Raw genomic sequence first — 24,496 nt, 5'->3', positions numbered from 1 at the left:
AATTTTAAAGTTTGTTCTGTGAAATAGTTGACGTTATTTAAAATAGTTTTCTGTATTTTTTGCAGCACAAAATATTGATTTAGATCTAAATACATACAACTCGTTCCCTAAAGTCTATGTGATCTACGTTTACAAGAAACGCCTGGCCTTTACGATAATTCTTCTAAGATCTAGATCTAAATCTAGATTTTTTGATATTCATTCAAGCCTTAAACTACCCAACACTGAGCATGCAATTTGATATACGAAGGTAAATCTAGATATTCTATATGATAGATGTTTACTGTTAGTGTTACTAGATCTATAACTATAATAATTACTTACAGTACAGTTACAGTACACTCAGCCTCAGCACTGTGACAGTCGCTAGAGTCACACTCACAGTCACACTACTCACAGTGTAAAGTAATACTTAGATCTACTATATTAGTACAAATAGTAAGCCTATGGTATGGCCATGGGCTGGCTGTTCAACAAGGCTACAAGGCTGTTGAAAGTGTTGTAGGTTGTAGAGTCTATAAACTATAATAAAATAGAGTAAAGTGCGAAGTTCAAGCGCATTAAGCCCTCTGGCAGCAATTTTCAAGTTTGGATATTTATAGCACCGTAACGGTCTAACCCATGAAAAAACTGATGGTATCTCTGAATTCCTCGTCCTTTTTTCTATAAAAATAGATTGGATTTAATGTATCACTAGGCTTAGTTAAAATTAAATACGAGTTCAAAGAGGTGTAGGGTAGGTATCGCTAAGCGGATTTTTCCCCAGTTAGTAAGTTCGAATGGGTTGATGGAAGGTTCGAACAGATCAAAGAAAATATATCTAAAAACATGTTTTAATATTTAATTTTCACTATAAAGTCATTTTCTTTTTACTCCAGTGCAAGAACATCATCCATTGCACCTTTTCCCACCCTCCACAACTTCAAATAGTCTCTTTAAGCTGATGAGCAATCAGCCTTAAGCTCATTACCCATTTCCTTCACTACCGGGTAGTAAAAAAGAATAATTCCACACCTCTTGAGTTTGACCTCACCATGAACTTAGCCTTTACAAGGAAAAGGAAATAGTATGTGTCTTAAGTAAAGAAAAAAGGTGCATGAGCAGTAGCAATATAGTAGTAATTTGGTAAACATTCAAATAAAAAAGTTTTAGCAATAAAAAGTGAACTGTTCGAACCTCTTGACAAATCGGGGCTGCTTGAACTTCGCACTTTACTCTAGATCCTATAATAATGATGAGACATTCACATTATTTATAAGAAGATCTAGACTAGATATCTAGATTAATTCTAGACTCTATATAGACAATCTAGATAGACCTAGAGTGGATGATCTATACTTTATACTTAATCTATAGTCTTCTTTAGTGATAGTCTAGATCTATTATATATATATAATCTAGATTCTAATATTATTACTACTAGACTTTATATAGATCTAATACTAGTCTAGTCAATTTAGACATACAAGACTTTAACTACACTATCTAGATCTATGTCATAAAATAAACTTGGTAAAGCTAGATTTAGATTTTTCTAGATTTTATTTAGACACTAGATCTAGAAAAATAGACCTTGAATCTAGACTCATAGAGATCTAGATTCTAGATCTAACAAACACATTTAAGAACTATTTGACAATGTTACATGATTCAGTTAGCTGCCTGGTCATGTGGTAGAGGACTAGATCTATCATTCTATGTCAAATTTGTCTATGTACACTGGACTGTTGTTCAATGGTCACAGCGGTCCCAGGTTTGCCACAGGGAAGCCACCATCACCCACTGTTCTCTTGAGGTTGGGGCTAGGATGTAATTGTCTTCATATCTGAAGAAACATCTGAAATGTAATTTTTAAAAATGTCTATTTCTAGATTTTTAACTAGATAATCTATTATACTAGAATAATAAAGAAACTAGTTTTAGATCTTGTCTAGTTTCTATCTAGATCTAAACTTACCAGACTTGTTTGGTTAGATCTAGTATATCCCAGTACATCACATTTATTCCACAGACATTATCAGGCTGAATGATGATCAATATTCAGTGATCATAGTTATATTATTATTGAAATATAATATATATCATGTTGTAGAGTAGAATTCTTAATCTAGTCTAGATCTAGATCTTAAAAATAAATTTTTAGGTGGGCATATATAATATATATATATATATATAATATATTGAATTAGGCACTAGGTCTAGATCTTAGATTTATTAGTTTTAAGAATTAGTAAGTAGTCTTTTAGATTCCATTCTTAGAAGATCTATAATCTATGAATTAAAGGTTAAAGGTAATTCTATCTAGATCTAGATATAACCATAGTGTTATGGCAATGCTTTCTGAATGGGGTGAACGAGACAGCTGAAGAAAGCTACAAGCGTCGTCGAAGGTGAAAAGATAACTCAATGGTTTTGTCTGTGTGTGATTTGATAAAATATGTAGGTCACTTCTAGGTGTGCTTAGCCTCATAAAATACTGCACTCCTTCATAATCTTCATACTCAAAGACTAGCCTTTTTATCAGTAGTGTTAAAGCTTATTAAGGACACATAACTTGGGCGAGGCAGTCTGATGAAACTTTCAATACACTTAGAAAAATCTACATTGTATAAAATGAGCATGACAACACGTTTATCACATCGTCAAACTAATTGTTGTACGAACATAGATTTAAAAAAAAAATATTTTTTTGCTGTCAATAAATTTACTTTTGAAATAATTGGAAAATTTGTGAAAATGTTGTTGTTACTCATTTGATTGAACTCAATTATTATAAACAAACACAAAAAAACCCATTAAAAATGCTTTTTTTTAATAAAAAAAAGGATACAAAGCTTATACGAAGTGTAATTGTATCAATTAGTTTGGATCAGTCATGTAATTAAATTTGTAATAGATATAGACTAACAGCAATAAATCTGTGTGATTAAAGATATTTTTACAATGCTTTTAGCATTCTCAATGCGCTATGATCCTATCACTTTGTCTAAACGAATAGGGAATGTGGTATCTGGATGAATTTTACCATGTTCACTTTTCAAATGCATAAAAACGTGGTACAACTTGAATTATACAACTCAGGGCTCAAGCCTCCTCGACGGGACTAAATCAACTTATACCACCACATCTGTCAAGTGCAATTTCTTTTCGTTGTTCGATACCAAACAAAATAATTAATTACCAATAGTTAATTAACTACTTGGTTAACTGTTTTATTGATTCTTGTTTTATCAGGTACCAGAAATAATTTTGCAAAATTTCAGCTTGATCCGATATTGGGTGTGGGAGAAATAACATGTACAAACTTTAAACCAGATAGAGTTAGTTAATGTCACGATCATCAATGGTGTTGATGTCACAATCTAAGATGATGCTACTGTCACGATCAGACTTGAACTATATTGCACCATCAATGACCGTGATTGCCGAGGATCTTGAAATGATCTTTCGATAAGATGATCATATAGAAGTAGACAGATCTATGTTGATGATACGATCATATAGAATGTTGCCAATTGATAAGAGGATCATCTAGGTCTAGGAGTTACAACTTGACAAATATGATCTAAGTACGATCTAAATTCAATGAAGAAACTTCTCTTCGTTCAAAAACAATTACTTTAATTAATAACTTGAAAACACTATACACAAATAGTTACAATAGTTAAATGTACTTGAATAACTGATCTATTCAATAATATATCTGAGTCTTGATACGAATAAAATATATATTCTTAACTACATACAAGTTAGATCCTATCTCTACAAATATTTACAACCGACTTTAGTACATCTTTACACTAACACCTTCCGTACAAGACTGACTGGGAGCTACACGCTTCATCCGGGCTTTAGAGCGTCATCACGTGATCAACAACCTTCTCTTGCAAGACCAACCAATAAATGCAGCCCAACATAATAATTAATATTTTGAAACCAATGAAGTTCATTTCGAAACTGAAAGTAATACAAGGCTGGTTTTTCCCGAGGTAATTGACCTTGCCGGCAGACCTTGGCTGATACAGTGTACGTGACAGTTAAGCTTTGTAAAAAAAAACCATAGAATATACATGACATTTTATTATCAAACGCAAAATATAATAATATAATATAATAGACCTATGCTAATGCCGATTGTCTACTATATAAGAGAAAATGAGACCTTTATCTTGATATGCACTAGCCAATCATTAACTGCCTAGCAAAAAATAAGATTTGTATTTGTTGTTTTGTTTTTTGGATAAAAATGTTCCCTCTGTTAACTTAGGGTTATACGTTTTCTGTTGTTGACATGGTGCTACTGTCGAAATGAATTTGGAAAGCTTTTGATTACTGCGCTGAAAAATAAAAAAGAAACATTTTTACTCTTCTTCTAACTTTATCATCATTGTAATGGATGTGACCCCCATATTGTTTTTCTGCAAGTTGTTGCTAAACGTGTGGCTGTGTTGGCTGGTAGAGAGAGGTGTGCTTTATGAGTTCAGAGTTTTGTCATCAATTGTTTGTAACATATACAAGTTCCAATTAGTAGACACAAATGGTATTGATTGCTTATGAGGAACTGAATAATTAATCCACTTTAGTAAGCCAGTGACTAGGACTAAATGGGTTTCACTAACTTAGATCACAACTGTATCTGACTATATATGTAGATATAGATTTCTTTAGATGTGTTTTACAGCTAGTCAAGTGTTTCCAGCTTAAACTCTACATTTATGTTCAATCTGATATTCTTGAGCTGAATAAGTGTAGGCGTATGTTTTTTTTTTTTAGAAACCATTTTTTACATATAAAAATCTGTATGCTTTAGAAGGCTTGCAACAAATGCAACTTTTTTTCTCTGGACTTATAGAAATCAGGATATAATCGCTAATAGAAATCAGGATATAATCGCTAATGTACTATGCTTATGAAACAAATGCAGTTTTTTATCTCAAGACTTATAGAAATCAGGATTTAATCGCTAATGTACTATGCTTATGAAACAAATGCAACTTTTTATCTCTAGACTTATAGAAATTAGAATTTAATCCCTAATGTACTATGTTTATGAATGAAATTTGACACTGGTATTTAGTAAATATACCATTGAATTTCATTCCCACTTCTTTACTTGGATTTTTTTTTTTTTTGAGATCTTCTATATTTGTTCTGCACACACTCTTCATTGTTTTGATATTACCGATACAATGTTATTTCGTTTTTTCGCCTGATGATTAAGTTGATATTGCTGATAAAGTTAACAGGTATGTAAAAAAAAATTTTTTTAACTACCCAGGGAACAAACACCATAATACTAATCTAAGTCATGACTAATTATTATTTTTTTATTCTGTATATCTTCTAAATCACCCTTTTCATGGTCTATGATGTTTATTAATTTAAAGTAAAGGGGAAGGGTGTTTTTTTAATTTTTGCTTATAATCAGTTTAAAAAATGTTTAAGCATGAGCTAGAATTTAACGAAATCTGCATTTTTAAATCTACTACAGACATCCTGAGATCTAGATCTAGATAGATTATAAAGAAAATAGATTATAAAGAAAATAGATTATAAAATGTGTATTACATGAAATTTAAGAGATGTAGATCTAGAGTCGATTACTGTGTGGATAATGTTTTAAAATTTCTTTTCTCTAGATTTTTCATTACTCTTTTCACTCAGAGCTGTTAAGATCAGTGTAATCACCTCGACGACTAGATTTCCAATCATCGACTATGTCAAAGAAATGCAAGCGCATTGTTCATGACCTGGAGGTTGTGAAAGCTGCTATACATGACATCAAAGTCAATGGAATATCAATAAGACAGGCAGCAAAAATTCACAACATACCTTCGTCCACCCTGAATGACAAAGTGTCAGGAAGGCAACCGCTTGTTCCTAATAGGTCCCTGTTGACCAAGGAAGAAGAGAACAAGCTGGTCCTATGGGTTATAGAGCTATTTAAATGTGGCTTTAGAAAAAGTAATGAGGAGGTGCGGGAGACTGCAAGGGCCATCATTGCTGCCCGAAAAATTAATTCTGAAAGTCAAGAACAGATACAGCTACCAACCAGACAATGGTTGCATGGATTTTACGCAAGGCATCCGGAAATTCCACGAATAACCATCATGGACCTTCAAAGAAAAATGGAGACTATTTCACCGTCTTCAGTGGAATTATGGTTCAAGAAACTCCAAGAAACAATCAATTCTATTGATCCCAGCATCTTGTCCAGCCCCAACAGAATTTTCAATGCTGATGAGATGGGCTTTCAGTTTGACACAAAAAGTAACAATGTTAAGGCTTGCAAGGGAAGTAAAAATGTTTACAAAATCAAATCCGATACCCAAACCCAGGTCACTGTACTAGCTTGTTGTAATGCAGTGGGGCAGTACATCCCCCCTTTATTAATATATCCCTGCAAAGAAACTCCCACACATAATTTACTTGAAAACTTCCCAGAGGCACTCCTTCAATTGTCAGATAATGGATGGATCACATCTGCCTTTTTCTTCTCCTGGTTAAAACATATTTTTATTCCATCAACAAACCACCTTCCCAAACCTATCATACTTCTTGTTGATGCACATACCAGTCATACTTCCTTTTTGGAAATCTCCCCCATCTGTTCCCAGAACAACATCATCCTGCACTGCCTCCTGCCTCATGCTAGTGACATTATACAGCCACTGAACCAGGCATTTCTTAGCATTTTTAAACCAGCTTGGTCTGATGCTCTCAAGCAACATGTTGCAAACACTGGCAAAGGTGTTAAACTGGAATCTTTTGCTGGAGTCCTGAAGTCTGTATGGAACAAAGTGACAACACCAGAGATAGCCGCAGACAGTTTCAAAGCAGCTGGGATTTTCCCTTTAAATCCAAGCAAGATAATAAACAATAAAAATCTTTGGTTAAAACAAGCTTACTCATCTGAAGCAACAGAAGATGACATTCCAAAGTCTCCTTGTACATCTCTATTTCAAGCTCCAAGTGAAGCCTTCACTTTTTCAGAAGCACAGGAGTCTACATCTCCTGTACTGCAAGAGTCCTCTACACCTACTGTACCACCAGAGACCTCTACACCTACTGTCCCACCAGAGACCTCTACATCTTCTATCTCACTAGAGTCCTCTACGTCTCCAGTCCCACCCGAATCCACCACAGACTGCTTACCATTAAAATTGGAAGACTCATGTGAGATCTCTGCATCCTTAGCTCTAGCTGAGACCTCAACATCTCACTTTGCCTCTAAATTATCTCTCGATGACTCTACATCCCTAGTCTCACCTGATTCCTTCACTTCTGAAGCCTCCTTGGAGAACCCTATCTCTACCCCTATGACAATCAATGTTCAGCAAATAGATGCACTGAAAGAGCATTCTTATTTTATTTTTGAGGAGATGACAAAAGCTGAACTGTCCATGTTTTTTTCTAGACTCACCAATCCCCAAACTCAGATATTCTCTAATCCCTACCATGAAGAGAAATTTAAACATTTTCTATCTTTGACTCACGCAATTATTCAGGCCTGTAAAGATTCAGAAGATCCACTACCTAAAACCACACTAACTCAAGAGAGCATTTTCAAAGTGCCCACATTGAAAGAAAAGGGGAAAGGAGAAAGCAGGAGCCCTGTAACAACCCCAACCTTACCCAGCAGTGTCAATGGTGAAGAGCTCAGACTTGCCTCAAAACGAAAATCGCCAGAAAAAGAAGAAATGGATAAAAAGCGGCTTGCTAACAAGCCGGGAGAGAAGAAACAGAGAAGAGCGGAAAAGGAAGACAGAAGACTGTTAAAAGAACTTAGAAAGATGGAGAAAAAGAAAAGAAAGGCAGAGCGAGCGAGAAAGAAAGCCAAACGGAAACAATTGAAGAGGGCCACATCGCCGCAAGATAAAAACTGTGGCTCTGATCTAATAGTTCAGAGAGATATGGAGAGTAAAGTGGATGTTTTGAAGGATGCGCTACTAAACAAATCTGATCTGAATAATCTAGCAAATGTAGACAAAAAACACTTAAGTTGTACATAAATCTCTCATTATTTTTTGACATTTAATATCTGTTTTATGGGTTATACATTTGTAAATATATGCTTTATATATAAACAAACCATGGGTTCTATTTTTTTGTTTGCTTATATTCTTTTTTTTTGTTGTTTAAATACTAATAAATAAGTGTTGTTTTTTTTTGTTGACTTGATCAGTTAAAATTCACCTTCACTGACAGTAACTTTGCTTTACTTAGATCCAGATATCATGCTAGGTATTTTGTTTTACACAGATATAGATACTATGCTAGGTATTTTGTTTTACACAGTTCTAGATACTATGCTAGGAGTAAACCTGATCGCTCTAGATCAGTGATTCCTAAAATGATCTGTGGTTAAAATTAATTTGGCAGTACCTGAGCATAGATCTAGATATTACGCTAAATATTTTGCTTTACACAGATCTAGATACAATGCTAGGAGTTAACCTGATCTCTCTAGATCAGTGATTCCTAAAGTGGTATGTGGTTAAAATTAATTTGGCAGTACCTGAGCATAGATCTAGATATTACGCTAAATATTTTGCTTTACACAGATCTAGATACAATGCTAGGAGTTAACCTGATCTCTCTAGATCAGTGATTCCTAAAGTGGTATGTGGTTAATTAAAATTAATTTGGCAGTTTCTGAACAAATGTCCGCACAAAGTTTGGTATAGAATAATAACACTGGGAAGTGTGATGCTGGTTTCAATTCTGTATCTCTAAACCCTGTATTGAAATAAGACGACATTGGACTGCATGTTCCCATAACATTTTTTAAAATTTATTAACAAGTCCAATAGGCTGTACAAATCATAGTAAAAAGAATTCCACTGAGCTTTATACTGTACAAAGATTGACCAAAAGGCTCATTGTCTAGAAAATTCTTAATGCTGATTGCTTAAATGCATCTGAATTTTCCATACAGATGACGAGTCTCTAGGAAATGCAGCGTTACTTTTTGCTTATCTTTATGTCATATGTGTAGAAGAAATATATTGCCAAGAATTTATTTGCTAAATGTTTGGAAACCAATACAGAGAGGGAAACATTGTCTACTCAACTGAAAAGATTTTTAAATGCAGAAGGTATACCCTCGGCCAATTCCACTAATGCTCTGGCAATGGTAGAAAGTTACAAAGGCTTTTTAAAAATAGCTTGAACAAACTACACCAAATGTTTTGGTACATTGCATTATTTTTGAAAATCATGTAGTTAAAAAAAAATTTTGGTGAACATTCGTACAAATCACTAGATTATGTCATAAGAGCAGTTAACAAAAGACAAAAGTGAAAGACATGCCACCAATGAGAGATGCTCAATGTCATGAATATGTAATGGTTGGTTTTCTAAAAGTGCAAGATTAAATCAATTTCATGCATCTTAGATTCAGTGTTGGAATTTCTGCATATTGCAGCACAAATTAGTTTTAGTGAAGGATCTCTTAAGGATGTCTTTATAGTGCTTGTATTGACCCCCTGGGGGTGCTGTCCTGCACACATCTCCCAGTACAAAAAGTTTTTGGGAAGGCGATTGTCTGGCGTGCAGACTACATGTTCCGCCCATCGAAATTGGGACCTTTTTATGTGGCATTGATCTGTTCATGTTTGACAGCTGTAGGATTTCAGCATCTGGTATGTGGTCAGACCAATGCACCTTATGAATTTGGAAATAGGGGCTATATCAATGGTGACAGGTCAAAATGAAAAGCCGATAGGGCTAAGAAAACGAGCATTATGTTTTGAAAACAAAAGTAATTTTTAAAAATTTTTTTGACTCGTGTAAGAAAAAAGCAACAAAGTGAAACATCAACTTTATTATATTATACAGACGTTACTTCAAAAAAAGAAAATGATTACATCCAGGTTTAGAAGTTCAAAGAGTTCACAATGCATTTGGTTTCAATTAATACATTAGGATTGTCTGACTGCAAGATGTCACTACGAGGGTGGCTGTGTAGCTGTTTAGAGAAGTGGACTTTGTGCTGTTGCACTTAAGAAGCTTGTATGTCTGCCTGTCGTGTGAAGTCTGGCTGCCTGAATGGTCCTGGTTTCCAAATCTACCAAGCTCCCACCATGCCCCACGATTCCTCGGGGAGGTTTGAGCAAGGATGTAATTACTCTCAGTTCTGAAGGAACTTCCGTAACATGTAAAAAAAAAAAAATTTTTACAAAACACACACACACTCAAATGAGTAGACACAAGCAAAGATTATAGAAATAGGCATTGGATTGCTTGACGCGTAGGACGTAATCATCTTCTTTTTTGAAGTAACGTCTGTATTAGATAAGAAGAAAATCAAACTGAATAATTCATCAACTTGAACTAGCTAGGGTTTACAAAACAAACTGAACTACTGCCTGGCTGAGTATAGTGTCCCGTGAACACCTCATCTTATTGCTTTAAATGAATTCCTTTGAGATGGATTTTTTTTATTTAGTGGATTGCCCTTGACCAATGTATGCGCAGCTTTTTACTTTATGTTCAAGAAGTGATGGCCCATGAAATAATACAATATTTTTACAGCCATTTGTCGGAATCTAGACTGACATTCTTCGATATAAATCTTTAACTCTGAACTCAATAGAAATCAAGATAAATTGTCAATAAACAGTATAGATTTATGATATTTTACACTAGTACTTAGTCAAATATTTTGAAAAATTCATCATATAATATGATCCATTCATCTTTTCGTTTATTTTTTTCTGCTTAACTACTGTAAACTGACATTCGTGATATTACCGGTACAATGATAATTCATTTTTACTTTGACGACTAAGTTCTACTTGCAGATTAAGTCAGCAGGTATGTACATTCTTTTTAACTCCAGAGAAAGTAAAGCACTTTGGTCATTGCCTAGTGTATAATAACCTGTTTATGCTTAAAAAAAATAAAGGTTATTGGTTGATTTTACACATTTCAATTTAATGGTTTTTAAAATAATCTGGGCTTTTTATGTCTAATGTAGACATTTAAATATTTAGAAAGCTTCTATAGATCTAGATCTAGATAGAATTTAAAGAATATAGTAGATTTTAAAACCTGATAGAAAGTAGGGAGATAAGTAATTTAGAATAGATTAAGGTATGGATAATCTTAAATATATTTTTTGTTCTAACTTTAGATAATTCAACGTCGTATCCAATAAGAGCCATCGAGATCATTATAATAATCTGGCAATCTGTATTGGTCCAAGTCTACCATGTCTTCAAAGAAATCTAGAAAACGCATTGTTCATGATCCCGAAGTTTTAAAGGCTGCTATGGACGATGTCAAAATCAAGGGGTTCTCAATGAGAAAGGCAGCCAAATTTCACAACATTCCTTTGACTACCCTGCATGACAAACTGACCGGAAAGCGACCTATTGTTCCTAACAGGTCCCTTTTAACTATTGGTGAAGAGAAAAGGCTGGTCAAATGGCTTTTAGAGCTATTTAAATGTGGTTTTAGAAAAAGTAATGAGGAGATTCGGGAGACTGCAAGGGCCATCATTGCTGCCCGAGACAATAGTTCTGAAAGTCAAGAACAGGTTGAGCTACCAACCAGACAATGGTTAAATGGATTTTACAGTAGACATCCCGAACTGCCATCAATAACCACCATAGACCTTCGAAGAAAAAAAGAAATTATTTCACCTTCTGCAGTGGAATTATGGTTCAAGAAATTCCAAGCAACAATCACTTCTATTGATCTCACCATTTTTTCCAGCCCCAGCAGAATTTTCAATGCTGACGAGATGGGCTTTGACTTTGACATGAAAAGTAACAATGTTAAGGCTTGCAAGGGAAGTAAACATTCATACTATAACGCATGCATCGCCCAAGCCCAGGTCACTGTGCTAACTTGTTGCAATGCAGCTGGGCAGTACATCCCCCCTTTATTAATATATCCCTTCAAAGACACTCCCAGACACAGCCTTCTAGAAAACTTCCCAGAGGCCTTCCTCCAATTATCAGATAATGGATTGATCACATCTGCATTTTTTTCTTACTGGCTAAAGCATATCTTTATTCCTTCTACAAACCACCTACCCAAACCTATCCTACTTCTTGTAGATGCACATATCAGCCATACTTCCTTTTTGGAAATCTCCCCCATCTGTTCCCAGAACAACATCATCCTGTACTGTCTCCTGCCTCATGCTAGTGACATAATACAGCCACTGAACCAGGCATTTCTTAGCACTTTTAAACCAGCTTGGTCTGATGCTCTCAGGCAACATGTTGCAAACACTGGCAAAGGTGTTAACCTGGAATCTTTTGCTGGGGTCCTGAAGTCTGTATGGAACAAAGTGACAACACCAGAGATAGCCTCAGACAGCTTCAAAGCAGCTGGGATTTTCCCTTTAAATCCAAGCAAAGTAATAAAGTCTAAAAAGCGTTGGTTAAAACAAGCTTACTCATCTAAAGCAGAGGATGACATTCCCAAGTCCCCTTGTACATTTCAAGTTCCAAGTGAAGCCTTCACTTCTTCAGAAGCACACGAGTCTGCATCTCCTGAACTGCAACAGTCCTCTACAACTCCTTTTCCTCCTGAGTCGATTACATTTCCTGACCCAACTGAGTTTTCTACACCCTGCTTACCATTTAAATTTGAAGCTACTTGCGAGACCTCTGCATATAACGCAACATCTCAATTAACCTCTACATACATATTCTCACTTGACGGCTCTACATCCCTAGCTTCACCTGAGGTAACGGCATCCCCAAGCCCTATCTCAGCCCCTGGGTCGTATAGTGATGAACAAATAGATGCGCTGAAAGAACATTCTTATTTCATTTTTGAGGAGATGACTAAAACAGAGTTGTCCATGTTTTTTTCTAGACTGGCTCACTCTGGAAACCAAATATTTCCTGATTCCCTACGCGAAGAAAAATTTCAACAATTTAAAGCCTTAACTCATGCCATCGCACAAGCTTTTAAAGTTCCAGAAGATCCATCCCATAAAGCCGCACAACACCATGATACCATTTTCATAGTGCCGACACTGGAGGAAAATGAGCTAGAAGAAAACTTGAGCCCTGAAACAACCCCGACCTTACCCAGCACACTGAATGGACGACATGCATCAAAAGAAAAATTGTCAGAAAAAGAAGAAAAGGAGAAGAAAAAGACGCACACTTTTCATGATATTGAAGTTTTGAAGGCCGCTATAGAGGATGTCAAAACTAAGGGATTGTCAATAAGAAAAGCAGCCAAACTTCACAAAATACCTTTAACCACCCTCCATGACAAACTGACAGGAAAGCAACCTCTTGTTCCTAGAAGATCGCTGTTAACTCAGGGGGAAGAGAACAGGCTGGTCAAATGGCTTAATGAGCTTTTCAAATGTGGCTTTAGAAAAAGTAATGAGGAGGTGCGGGAGACTGCACGGGCCATCATTGCTGCCCGAAATAGTAATTCTGGAAGTCAAGATGAGATAGAGCTACCAACCAGAGAATGGTTGATTGGATTTGTCACAAGGCATCCAGAGCTCTCACTTGCAACACCCATGTCCGTTGTAACTAAAAGGCCCCTTGTTTCACCGTCTGCAGTGGAATTATGGTTCAATAAATTCCGAGAGACAATCAATTCTATTGATCCCAGCATCTTATCCAGCCCCAACAGAGTTTTCAATGCTGATGAGATGGGCTTTGACTTTGACACAAAAAGTAACAATGTTAAGGCTTGCGAGGGAAGTAAAAATGTTTACGAATTCCAAACCAGTAACAAAGCCCAGGTCACTGTGTTGGCTTGTTGTAATGCGGCTGGGCAGTACATCCCCCCTTTATTAATATATCCCTGCAAAGACACTCCCACACATAACTTACTTGAACACTTCCCAGAGGCACTCCTTCAATTGTCGGATAATGGATTGATCACATCTGCCTTTTTCTTCTCCTGGCTAAAACATATTTTTATTCCATCTACAAAGCAACTTCCCAAACCTATCCTACTGCTTGTGGATGATCACATCAGCCATACATCCTTTTTGGAAATCTCCCCCATCTGTTCCCAGAACAACATCATCCTGTACTGTCTCCTGCCTCATGCTAGTGACATTATACAGCCACTGAACCAGACATTTCTTAGCACTTTTAAACCAGCTTGGTCTGATGCTCTCAAGCAACATGTTGCAAACACTGGCAAAGGTGTTAAACTGGAATCTTTTGCTGGAGTCCTGAAGTCTGTATGGAACAAAGTGGCAACACCAGAGATAGCCTCAGACAGCTTCAGAGCAGCTGGGATTTTCCCTTTCAATCCAAGCAAGATAATAAGCAATGAAAATCTTTGGTTAAAACAAGCTTGTTCATCTGAAGCAACAGGGGATGGCACTCCAAAGTTACCTAAAGCAGCACAGGACCAGGATAGCATCTTAATAGTGCCTACATTGGTAGAAAAGGGGCAAATAGAAAAGAGCAGCCATGTAACAACCGCAACCTTACCCAGTGGGGAAGAGCTCAGACTTGCCTTAAAACGAAAATTGACAGAAAGAGATGAACTAGAAAAAAAGGGACTGGCTAAGACGTTAAGAGATAACGAAGAGAAAAGAGAAGAAAAGAGACATAGAAGACTTTTTAAAGAACTTAGAAAGATCGAGAAAAAGAAAAGGAAGAAAGAGCGAGAAAAAAAGGAAGTAGAAGGAGAACAATCCAACAAGGTCACACGTCAGTAACACTGATCCCATGGTTAATAGATAAATGAAGAGTGAAGCTGATGTTTAGGTGATGTGTCACCCATCGTAGACCTGCAAAATGTTTTATCTACATTATGTAACATAGTATGATAGCAACTTATTTACACTATCCATTCTATGTAGTAGCAAAACTCAGCTAAAATATTGTTTATGAAAAAATATGAATAAATATGAGTTTTATGTATATCTCAAGCTAAATGTTGTAGATAAAAATGAAAATATCTGTTGTATATAAATCTACACATTCTGTGTTCATGTCTTTTATTACTATATAGAGAATGAAATCAAAATGTCTCTTGTATGGGTCATAAATAATGTAAATATCTGATGTATATTAAAATAAATGTTTTGTTGTTTGTTTTCTTTGTTCTCTTTTTATTATTCAAAATTACAATTGAATTATCAAGCAGTTTATTAATTTATCAAATATAATTCTCCCTTAATATGTGTGCTCTTTGCTTGACACAAGTCTAGATGATAATAATAATAATAATCTTTATTTATCCATAAGGAAATTTGTCTTACAGTTTGTGCATTACACCAAACAAAACATGGTAACTAAAGAAAACCAAAATATACATTCACATCCGACTCACTCATAATGTACATGGGAATTGTTTATATAAATAAAGTTGCATTGTATTTAATGATTTGATTTCCAGGGGAACAAAAGAGTGTTTGTGTCTGTTTGTCTTTGCTATCGGTGTCTTGTATCTCTTTTGTGATGGTAAAATCCTGACCTTAAGGTGATTTTTTATTTCTAAAGTCCTTTTTTTTTTTACTTTCTTATGAATGTTTTTCTCAAACAGCGGCCCAAATGGGGTTAGTATTTTTGCCAATGACCTTACCAGAAGCATTTAGGATTTTTTTTTATATGTTCAGATTGCCATTCCAGGCAGTGATATTAAAACTTAAAGTGTTGCAGATGTGAGCCTGATGATAAAACACTAAAGCCTTTTTGCAAAAATTAAATGAGGACAGTTATCTCAGTAATCGTAATCTTTGCTGCCCTTTTTTGCTGATATAATCAGTATTTGTTGCAGAATTTTATTAATTGTCCAAGATAGTGCCAAGAATTTATGTGGTGCTATAAAGATGTGGATTGGATAGTACCAAGAATTTATGTGGTGCTATAAGGATGTGGATTGGATAGTACCAAGAATTTATGTGGTGCTATAAGGATGTGGATTGGATAGTACCTAGAATTTATGTGGTGCTATAAGGATGTGGATTGGATAGTACCAAGAATTTATGTGGTGCTATAAGGATGTGGATTGGATAGTACCAAGAATTTATGTGGTGCTGTAAGGATGTGGATTGGATAGTACCAAGAATTTATGTGGTGCTATAAGGATGTGAATTGGATAGTACCAAGATTTTATGTGGTGCTATAAGGATGTGGATTGAAAGCCTATCATAACCCAGGTGCTATGTCTAGATTGAAGTATTGTTAATTATTGCAAGTTTCATCAAAGTAGCCAGCTTTACTTTTTTTATAGAGATAAATTTAATTATTTTATATTCAAATTATACTATAGACAGTTTATTGCTGAGCACCAATTACAGAGAGTAGTCTTAGCTAATAGATCTAGCCCATTAATTATATATATGGCAATTATAAATTAAAGCAAAAAAAAAATTGTGTTGTCTTATTTGACTGCAAAAGGAATATATATGGAAACAAAAGGTAACCAAGACTACTCCATTTGAATGGCTGGTTATGCTGCACTCTGAAAGTTCATTGTAAGAATCTAGTGGTAGTGGGTTATGGTTATGGATAAAATGGCAATGGGTTAAGAAAGCGTGAACTGGCATCATGTTTGGAAAACAAATCTTAAAAGTGCATCATCTTTTCCCTTTAACCTAAATTTTTTTTTTTTTTACTCTGGTGTAAGAAAAACAAAATTTAAACTATGTATAACATTAACATCCAGATTTACAATTTCAGAGAATATAGTTTTTTTTTTATTAAATGTATTACAATTGACTGCTCATTGTTAATTTAAGGGTGGCTGTGTAGCTCTTAAGAGATGTGTGCTTTGTAAGTTGTTGCACTTGAGACGCTTTGATGGGTGTCTGGTTGAGATGTATGAGGTCTGGCTGTGAGCTTGATGGTGCTGGGTTCCAACCCACTATCCCCTGCCCTACTGCGAAACGTTTGGGCAAGTGTGGAATTATTTTTTAATTCTGAAGGTATGTCCAGAATATGTAAAATAAGGCTGACGCACGCTCAATTGACTGGACACAAATAGTTCGGATTGGAGTTCATATTGTATCGACAAGTAAACTCTGCACTCTATCCAGAAGAAATGAAGAAATTAATTGTAGATAAAATAAATGAGAAATGGACGAGCTCCCATCCAAATCACAAGAAAGATGATGCTTACTATAAGCTATCCCGACAAGACCAACGTCTAATCTTTCGACTCAGGACCGGACACAACAGAATGCGACAACACATGTTCCGGAAGCTCAAAATTGGAACCAGTGAAATCTGCCCATGTGGAGTATCACCAGAAAATGCCGACCACGTCCTCCAAAACTGCTCTCTCTACCAAGAGGCCCGTATAAGACATTGGCCCCAAATCACCCCAATAGAAAGAAAACTATATGGAGAGCTCCCTGATTTGGAAACCACTGCGCAGTTCATCTCATGTATTGGTTTAGTCATATGAACACTCCAACATAACAATGAGAACGATGAAGAAGAAGAAGTATCGACTGGAATAATTAATTCACTTGAACAAGCTGCTCAATATGAAATCAGTTTATCAGTCACTTAAATCGAAACTGGAGAGCTGACTAAAACTGCTTTACTAAGTTTTTTATTTTAATGAATGTATTCTTAACATATATGAACACCAATTAGAAAACACGATTTGTTTTTATAAATAAACAGCTATTTACACATTAATAGACCAGACTACACATTTCGCTTTTCTCCCTGCTATCTATATATTATATGTAATAATAATAATGCAAGACACATAGACTGCATGAGCAGATTTACAGAGAAGTGATATTTACATTTTTATTTAGGACAAGATAAATAGACATTCAAATACAGCTAATATTTTATCTACAACATTATAGCAGACTTTTGCTATTACATAATATTTCTTTGCATTTATAAGTTTCTATGATACTTTGATACAATCTAACAAGGAGTTTCTTTGTTGATTTATTCAATTAAAATTCACCTTCCACAAATATTCTTGACATTAGTCTAGATCTTAGGATAGGTGTTTACCTGATGCCCTTTGTTTATTTAGAGTGATAGTGCTAACATTACACTAGGGGCCCTGTCCTGGTCCAATGATAAATGATGGCAAGTTTGGTCAAATGGTTTTGATGAATCCACACCCAGGTCAGCTTTGGATGGCTGCTTGGTCGCGCGGTTTGCGCGCTGGACTGTCGTTCAGATTTATTGATGGTCCCGGGTTCAAACCCTGCCCGCTCCCATCCCCCGTCGTCATGCAGGAGGTTTGGACTAGGAAGTAATTATCTTCAACTCTGAAAGAACATCCGAAACATGTCAAACATTTAACAAGCTTTACTTTGTCTCTAGAGCTAATTGTAATAATTTCCTATTCAAATGTTAGTGTAGCCCCAATAACAGAGAGTATCCTCTAGCTGATAGATATAGGTAGAGAGCCCAGTAGTTATCTATTGTGCAATTTATGAATTATAGATGGAAACAATAAGGAAGCTAAGGCTAATCCGTTGGAATGGCTGTTAATACTGCCCCCTGATTGGAAGAAAGCTTGAACTGGCATTATGTCTTAGGAAAGGAAACTAAAATGTATAACATCCCTTCGCATACATTTGTTTGACTCCGATGTAAACAAATGAAAACTACCTAGATGTCCATGTTTAAAATTTCAGTTAGCTGAAGATGAATTTAGTTTTTTTTACTGCATTTACAATGAACTGCAAGATGTCACAACAAAGGTGGTTGTGTAGATCTTTAGAGAGTTTGCTGTGTACGTTGTTGCACTTGAGATGCCTGGAAGGCTGCCTGGTTGTGTGATATGATGTCTGTCAAGACTCATTTTCTCTCTAATATACGTATGTGTAATACTAAATGTACCCAAGTCCTGGGCAATACCATGACGACACATACAACGACAAAATAAGATTCAGAATGCCAATTCACAGACATATAACATGTTTAATCACATTATCTGCACTATAATACAGAATCAGTTCAGACATTTGAAATATCCAGTATCGATTAAAAATATACCAGCTTAATATTCCATAGACTGAATAGTGACAACACAGAAAAATAATTAGAGTCTACACTTAGACTATATCTATATCCAAAAGTCCAACTGTCCTGGACTAGGAACAAAACCACACTGCCTTATTATGAGTTACATTATCTTCAACAAAAACATTTCACCAAGTAAAAACAACCCAAAAACAATAACAGTTTTGAAGTCAACAACCTGAATTGCCCCCCCTTCTCCTCTACAGTAAACAGGAGACCCAGGCTGACCAGAACTCAGTCCTGACAGGAGTTTGCTGTGTAAGTTGTTGCACTTGAGATGCTTGGAAGGCTGCCTGGTTGTGTGATATGATGTCTGACATGTGATCTGGGTGGTCCAGGGTCTGCTCACCCCCATAGCCTGCCATCTTATTGGAGGGTTGGGCTAAAATATAATAATTTTCAATTCTGAATTTGCATAAACAAACACACATGCTCCAATGAGTAGACTCAAATAGTATGGGAATAGATAGGGATTGGATTGCATGTTATATCAAACTGAATACCATAATCAATCCACTTGAACAAGCAAGTGAATATAAAACAAAAAGCATTCCTAACTTTGATCAAAGCTGTATATCTGTATAAAATTGCTTGACTGACTATATTGTACTATATAGACCTATTTTTTAAAACTTATCTTCTTATCTTTTATCTTATCTTGAATGATACAGACGTTACTTCAAAAAAGAAGATGATTACGTCCTACAAATCATGCATTTAGTCATGCATATTAACCAATGACTTAAATTCTGCCAAGTTACTGGTTTTCCTGGCTAGCTCAGGCAACCCATTCCATGCTCTAATAGCACTAGGGAAGAAGGAGTATTTGTACAAATTTGTCCTAGCATATGGAACGAGAAATGTGCCTTTATCTTTGTGTCTTTCTGAGTATTTTATTAAATTTTGTTTTTGTATTTGAAGATTATGGTTCAGTGTTTTATGTATAATTGCTACTTTACTTTTGAGTCTTCTATCCTGAAGGCTTTCTAAATTTAGCAATTTTACTAAAGGTGTTACTCTAGTCAAGTGTGAATATTCGTTTGTTATGAATCTCACTGCTCTATTTTGTGTCTGTTCCAGTTTCTTAATGTTTTCTTGAGTTGAGGGGTCCCAAACGGAGGAGGCATATTCTATTATTGGCCTAACCAAGGTTAAATAACATTTTAGTTTAATGTTCTTATTTGATTGATAGAAATTTTCTTTTAATAAACCCTAATGCTTTGTTTGATTTTTTTATAGTTTCATCAATATGGGGGTTCCATGATGTTTTTCATGTATTATTACAACTAAGTATTTTGCGTTTTTAGTCTCTGTTACTGGTTTTACCATGAATAAGATAAGTGGAATTTGTTATAGTTTTTTTGTTACTCTTAATAACTGACATTTTTCTGGGTGGAAAGACATGCTTCCAATTTGATCACCAATTTCTGTAATTCATGTAATTCTCTTGGTAAAATTTATGTATCTTGTGTTGTTTTTATTGTTCTATATATTATGCAATCGTCTGCAAATAATCTGACTTTTGTTCCTGAGCTAATGCAATTTGGCAAATCATTTATGTGAACTTGATTCCTTGCACCCTTTTTCTTTCTGTGGCATTTTACGTCTCGAGAGACGATCTTTTCCCTTTGCAACTTCTTGTGTGACTAAAGAGGCCAATCCTTGATACACAGCTGCGATTGCAGGTTGGGCATATATAATCAACAGGCGCCGTTGCATTTTCACCCTTCTTTCTGCTTCTGTTGTGTATGACATCTGCAATCTGTGACCCTTTCTTTATGCTCTCTCTCCATGTGGATCTGTCCAGTGCCACCTCTTCCCAGTTGCCAGTGTCGATTTTGAAGAGCTTCATGTCGCGTTTGCATACATCCGTATAACGTAAAAGTGGGCGACCAGCGGCTCTCCTGCCTTCTATTATTCACTGCTTAACCCTTAAGGTGCTGAGCTGTGTTACATTTTTGACATAGCGATACAATGCTATTTTGTTTTAACTTGGGCGACTAAGTTCAAGTTGCCGATACAGTCAACAGGTATGTAAATTCTTTTTAAATTTCCTGCAGTAAAAAGCACCTTTGTCAATGCTTAGTACCATATTGTAGGCTATTTATGCATCTACTTAAAAGAATCTTAGTCTATGCTGTTTATTCTTGTAAAATAAATGGATGGTTTTCGTTGATTTTTTACTTTTTTTTTTCCTTTTCAATGAAGATGTTTTAAATTCATACAGGATTTTGGGAAACTTCATTCTTATGGTTATTATAAACATTTAGATGGCTGCTTGAGATCTAGATCTAGATAGAATATAAAGAAAATAGTAGATATAAAAATGTGATTGTTATCCTAGATTCAGATATGGATAATTGTTAAAAAAAAATATTTTTTTTAAACTCTAGATTATTCATCATCATATCAGACAAGAGCTATTAAGATCATTGCTTACCTGGAAATCTAAATTGATCTAAGACTACTATGTCTTCGAAGAAATCTGCTAAACGCATTGTTCGTGACCATGACCCTGAAATTTTGAAGGCTGCTATTGACGATGTCAAAATCAAGGGAATCTCAATGAGACGGGCAGCTAAATTATACAACATACCTATGACCACTCTGTATGACAAAGTGACAGGAAAGCAACCTCTTATTTATAATAGGACCCTATTAACTAAAGATGAAGAAAAAAAGCTAGCCATGTGGCTTTTAGAGTTGGTCAGATTTGGTTTCAGTAAAACCAGCTTAGAGATTCGTGAGACTGTACAGGCCATTGTTGCTGCGAGAAAAAATAATTCTGAAAATGAAGGGCAGATAGGGCTACCACACAGACAATGGTTGTATGGATTTATGAATAGGCATCCAGAACTACCACCAAGCATTGACACTCGAAGAAAAAAGGAAATTGTATCCCCTTCTGCCGTGGAATTATGGTTCAAGAAATTCCAAGAATCAATGGACTCTATTGATCCCACCATCTTTACAAGCCCCAACAGAATTTTCAATGCTGACGAGATGGCTTTTGAGTTTGACACTAAAAGTAAAAATGTTAAAACCTGCAAGGGAAGTAAACATGCTTACAAAATGACACCCAATACGCAAACCCAGGTCACTGTGTTGGCTTGTTGTAATGCAGTGGGGCAGTACATCCCCCCTTTATTAATATATCCCTGCAAAGACACTCCCACACATAACTTACTTGAAAACTTCCCAGAGGCACTCCTTCAATTGTCTGATAATGGATGGATCACATCTGCCTTTTTCTTCAACTGGTTAAAACATATCTTTATTCCATCAACAAACCACCTTCCCAAACCTATCCTACTTCTTGTAGATGCTCATACCAGCCATACATCCTTTTTGGAAATCTCCCCCATCTGTTCCCAGAACAACATCATCCTGTACTGCCTTTTACCTAATGCCAGTTGCATTATACAGCCACTGAACCAGACATTTCTAAGCTCTTTTAAATCAGCTTGGTACAAAGCTCTCAAGCAACACCTTGCAAACACTGACAAAGGTGTTAATCTCAAATCTTTTGCTGGAGTCCTGAAGTCTGTATGGAACAAAGTGACAACACCAGAGATAGCCTCAGACAGCTTCAAAGCAGCTGGGATTTTCCCTTTAAATCCAAGCAAAATAATCAAGTCTAAAAAGCTTTGGTTAAAACAAGCTTGTTCATCTGAAGCAACAGAGGATGACATTCTAAAATCCCCTTGTACATCCCAATTTCAAGGCCCATCTGACGGCTATGTTTCTTCTCTAGCACCAGATTCTACATCCCCGGACTCTTCCAAGTTATCTACAACTCTTGACCAACCTGAGTCCACTACATCCCCTGCTCCCTCCAAGTACACTGCCTCTCTTGACTCACCAGAGTCGTCCACACCACTAAAATTGGAAGACTCATGCGAGACCTCTGCATCCCTGGCTCTAGCTGAGACCTCAACATCTCACTTTGCCTCTAAATTATCTTTGGATGACTTTAACTCCTTAGTCTCACCTGATGCCATCACAACTGAAGCCTCATTGGAGAACCCTAGCTCTACCTCTATGACATATAGTGTTCAACAAGTAACTGCCCTGAAAGAACATTCTTATTTTATTTGTAATGAACTGCCAGAGTCCTCTTCATCCAGCTCACCATCAAAAGCCCCAGCCTCTGCTTCCTACCCAATACTGACTTCGTTAATTCTACCCAAGACCTCGGAGAGCTCTACAGTCTCACAGAGCTGTATCCCTACCTCTCTAGCTGAAACCTCAACATCTCACTCAGCCTCTACACATATATTCTCCCTCGATGATGTATTCTCACTCAATGGCTCTACGTCCTTAGTCTCACTTGAGACCTCCACAAGCCAAGGCTTATCGGAGAACCCTATTTTATCCTCTCCATCCTATGATGATCAACAGATAACTGCACTGAAAGAACATTCTTTGTTTATGTGCAAAGAGATGACAGAAGGTGAGCTGTCAATTTTTTTTGCTAGACTCACCAATCCCCAAACCCAGATCCTCTTTGATCCCCACAATGAAAAGAAATTTCAGCGCTTTAAAGCCTTAACTCGCTTCATTGCACAAGCTTTTAAAACTCCAGTAGATCCATCCCCTAAAACCTCACAAGCTCATGATAACATTTTCATCCTGCCGACACTGAATGAGAAGGGGAAAATGGAAAACGGAAGCCATACCCTAGCCAGCCCAGTGAAAGGAAAAGAGTTCAGACTTTCCTTATTAAAGAGAAAATCATCAGTGGAAGAAGACATAGAAAGAAAAGAGGCTGGCTATAAAGGGAAGTGGAAAGAAACAGAGAAGAGAAGAAAAAAGAACACAGAAGACTGAGCAAAGAACTTTCAGAGATAGAGAGAACGGGAAGGAAGGAAAAGCAAGCAAGAGAGAAAGCTGAACTAGAACAAATTAAAGATCACCAGATTGAGACAAGTGTCAAAGATACAGGGACATTAGTTCAGAGAGAGGTGGAGACTGAAGTGTCTGTTTCGAGAGTGCATTGGACAAATTGGACTTGATTACTGTGACAGTTGCTTAGAGCTTGTAACATAGAAACACAATGCAAAATATGTACTAGCAGTCACTACATTGTTGTTGTTGTTTTTTACATGTAAATAATTATTAGTTGTATTTAAATCTTGAGTTGCCGTATCTTTTGTAAACAATAATATAAGTTGCATATAAATCAGCACATTATGTGTACATTACTTTTTCTGTTGTGTATTTATTAAAAAAAATTTTTAATCTTTGCAAAAAAGGGCAGCAAAGATTACGATTACTGAGAAAACTGTCCTCGTTTAATTTTAGCAAAAAGCCCTTGGCTATGTTTTATCACGCTCACATCTGCAATATTTTAAGTTTTAATATCACTGCCTGGTATGGCAATCAGAACATTAAAAATCAAAATAAACTTCAAAGAATCCTAAATGCTGCTGGTAAAGTCATTGGCAAAAAAAAACAACCCATTTGGGCAGCTGTTTAAGACAAACATCAAATAAAAAAAAAGATTCTAGAAATAAAAAATCACCCTTTGGGTC

General features: G+C 35.9%; 1 protein-coding gene across 6 annotated transcripts in view; it reads left to right on the top strand.

Annotated features, from left to right (window-relative positions):
• The first annotated feature begins 60 nt into the window (after positions 1 to 60).
• LOC106063552 (endoplasmic reticulum-Golgi intermediate compartment protein 1-like) overlaps positions 61 to 24,496 on the top strand; it is a 59,645-nt gene continuing 35,209 nt past the window's right edge. For 2 of the 6 annotated variants that reach the window (XM_056005675.1, XM_056005544.1), the window contains exon 1: positions 61 to 250. Coding sequence is in view for 4 of the 6 variants with exons in the window: in XM_013220996.2 (XP_013076450.2) it covers positions 11,216 to 14,668 (3,453 nt within the window). In the remaining 2 variants the exon portion in view is untranslated. Of the gene's footprint in view, positions 251 to 5,639; positions 8,093 to 11,137; positions 15,453 to 21,355; positions 24,167 to 24,496 lie in introns of those variants that run through there. The other 4 variants (XM_056005473.1, XM_013220996.2, XM_013220997.2 and 1 more) reach the window with 4 other exon arrangements.

This window comes from Biomphalaria glabrata, chromosome 1 (assembly GCF_947242115.1).
Source record: "Biomphalaria glabrata chromosome 1, xgBioGlab47.1, whole genome shotgun sequence".
Classification (NCBI taxonomy): Eukaryota; Metazoa; Mollusca; class Gastropoda; family Planorbidae; genus Biomphalaria; species Biomphalaria glabrata.
Note: the sequence above shows the minus strand (reverse complement) of the source record. Positions and strands in the feature narration are given on the sequence as shown.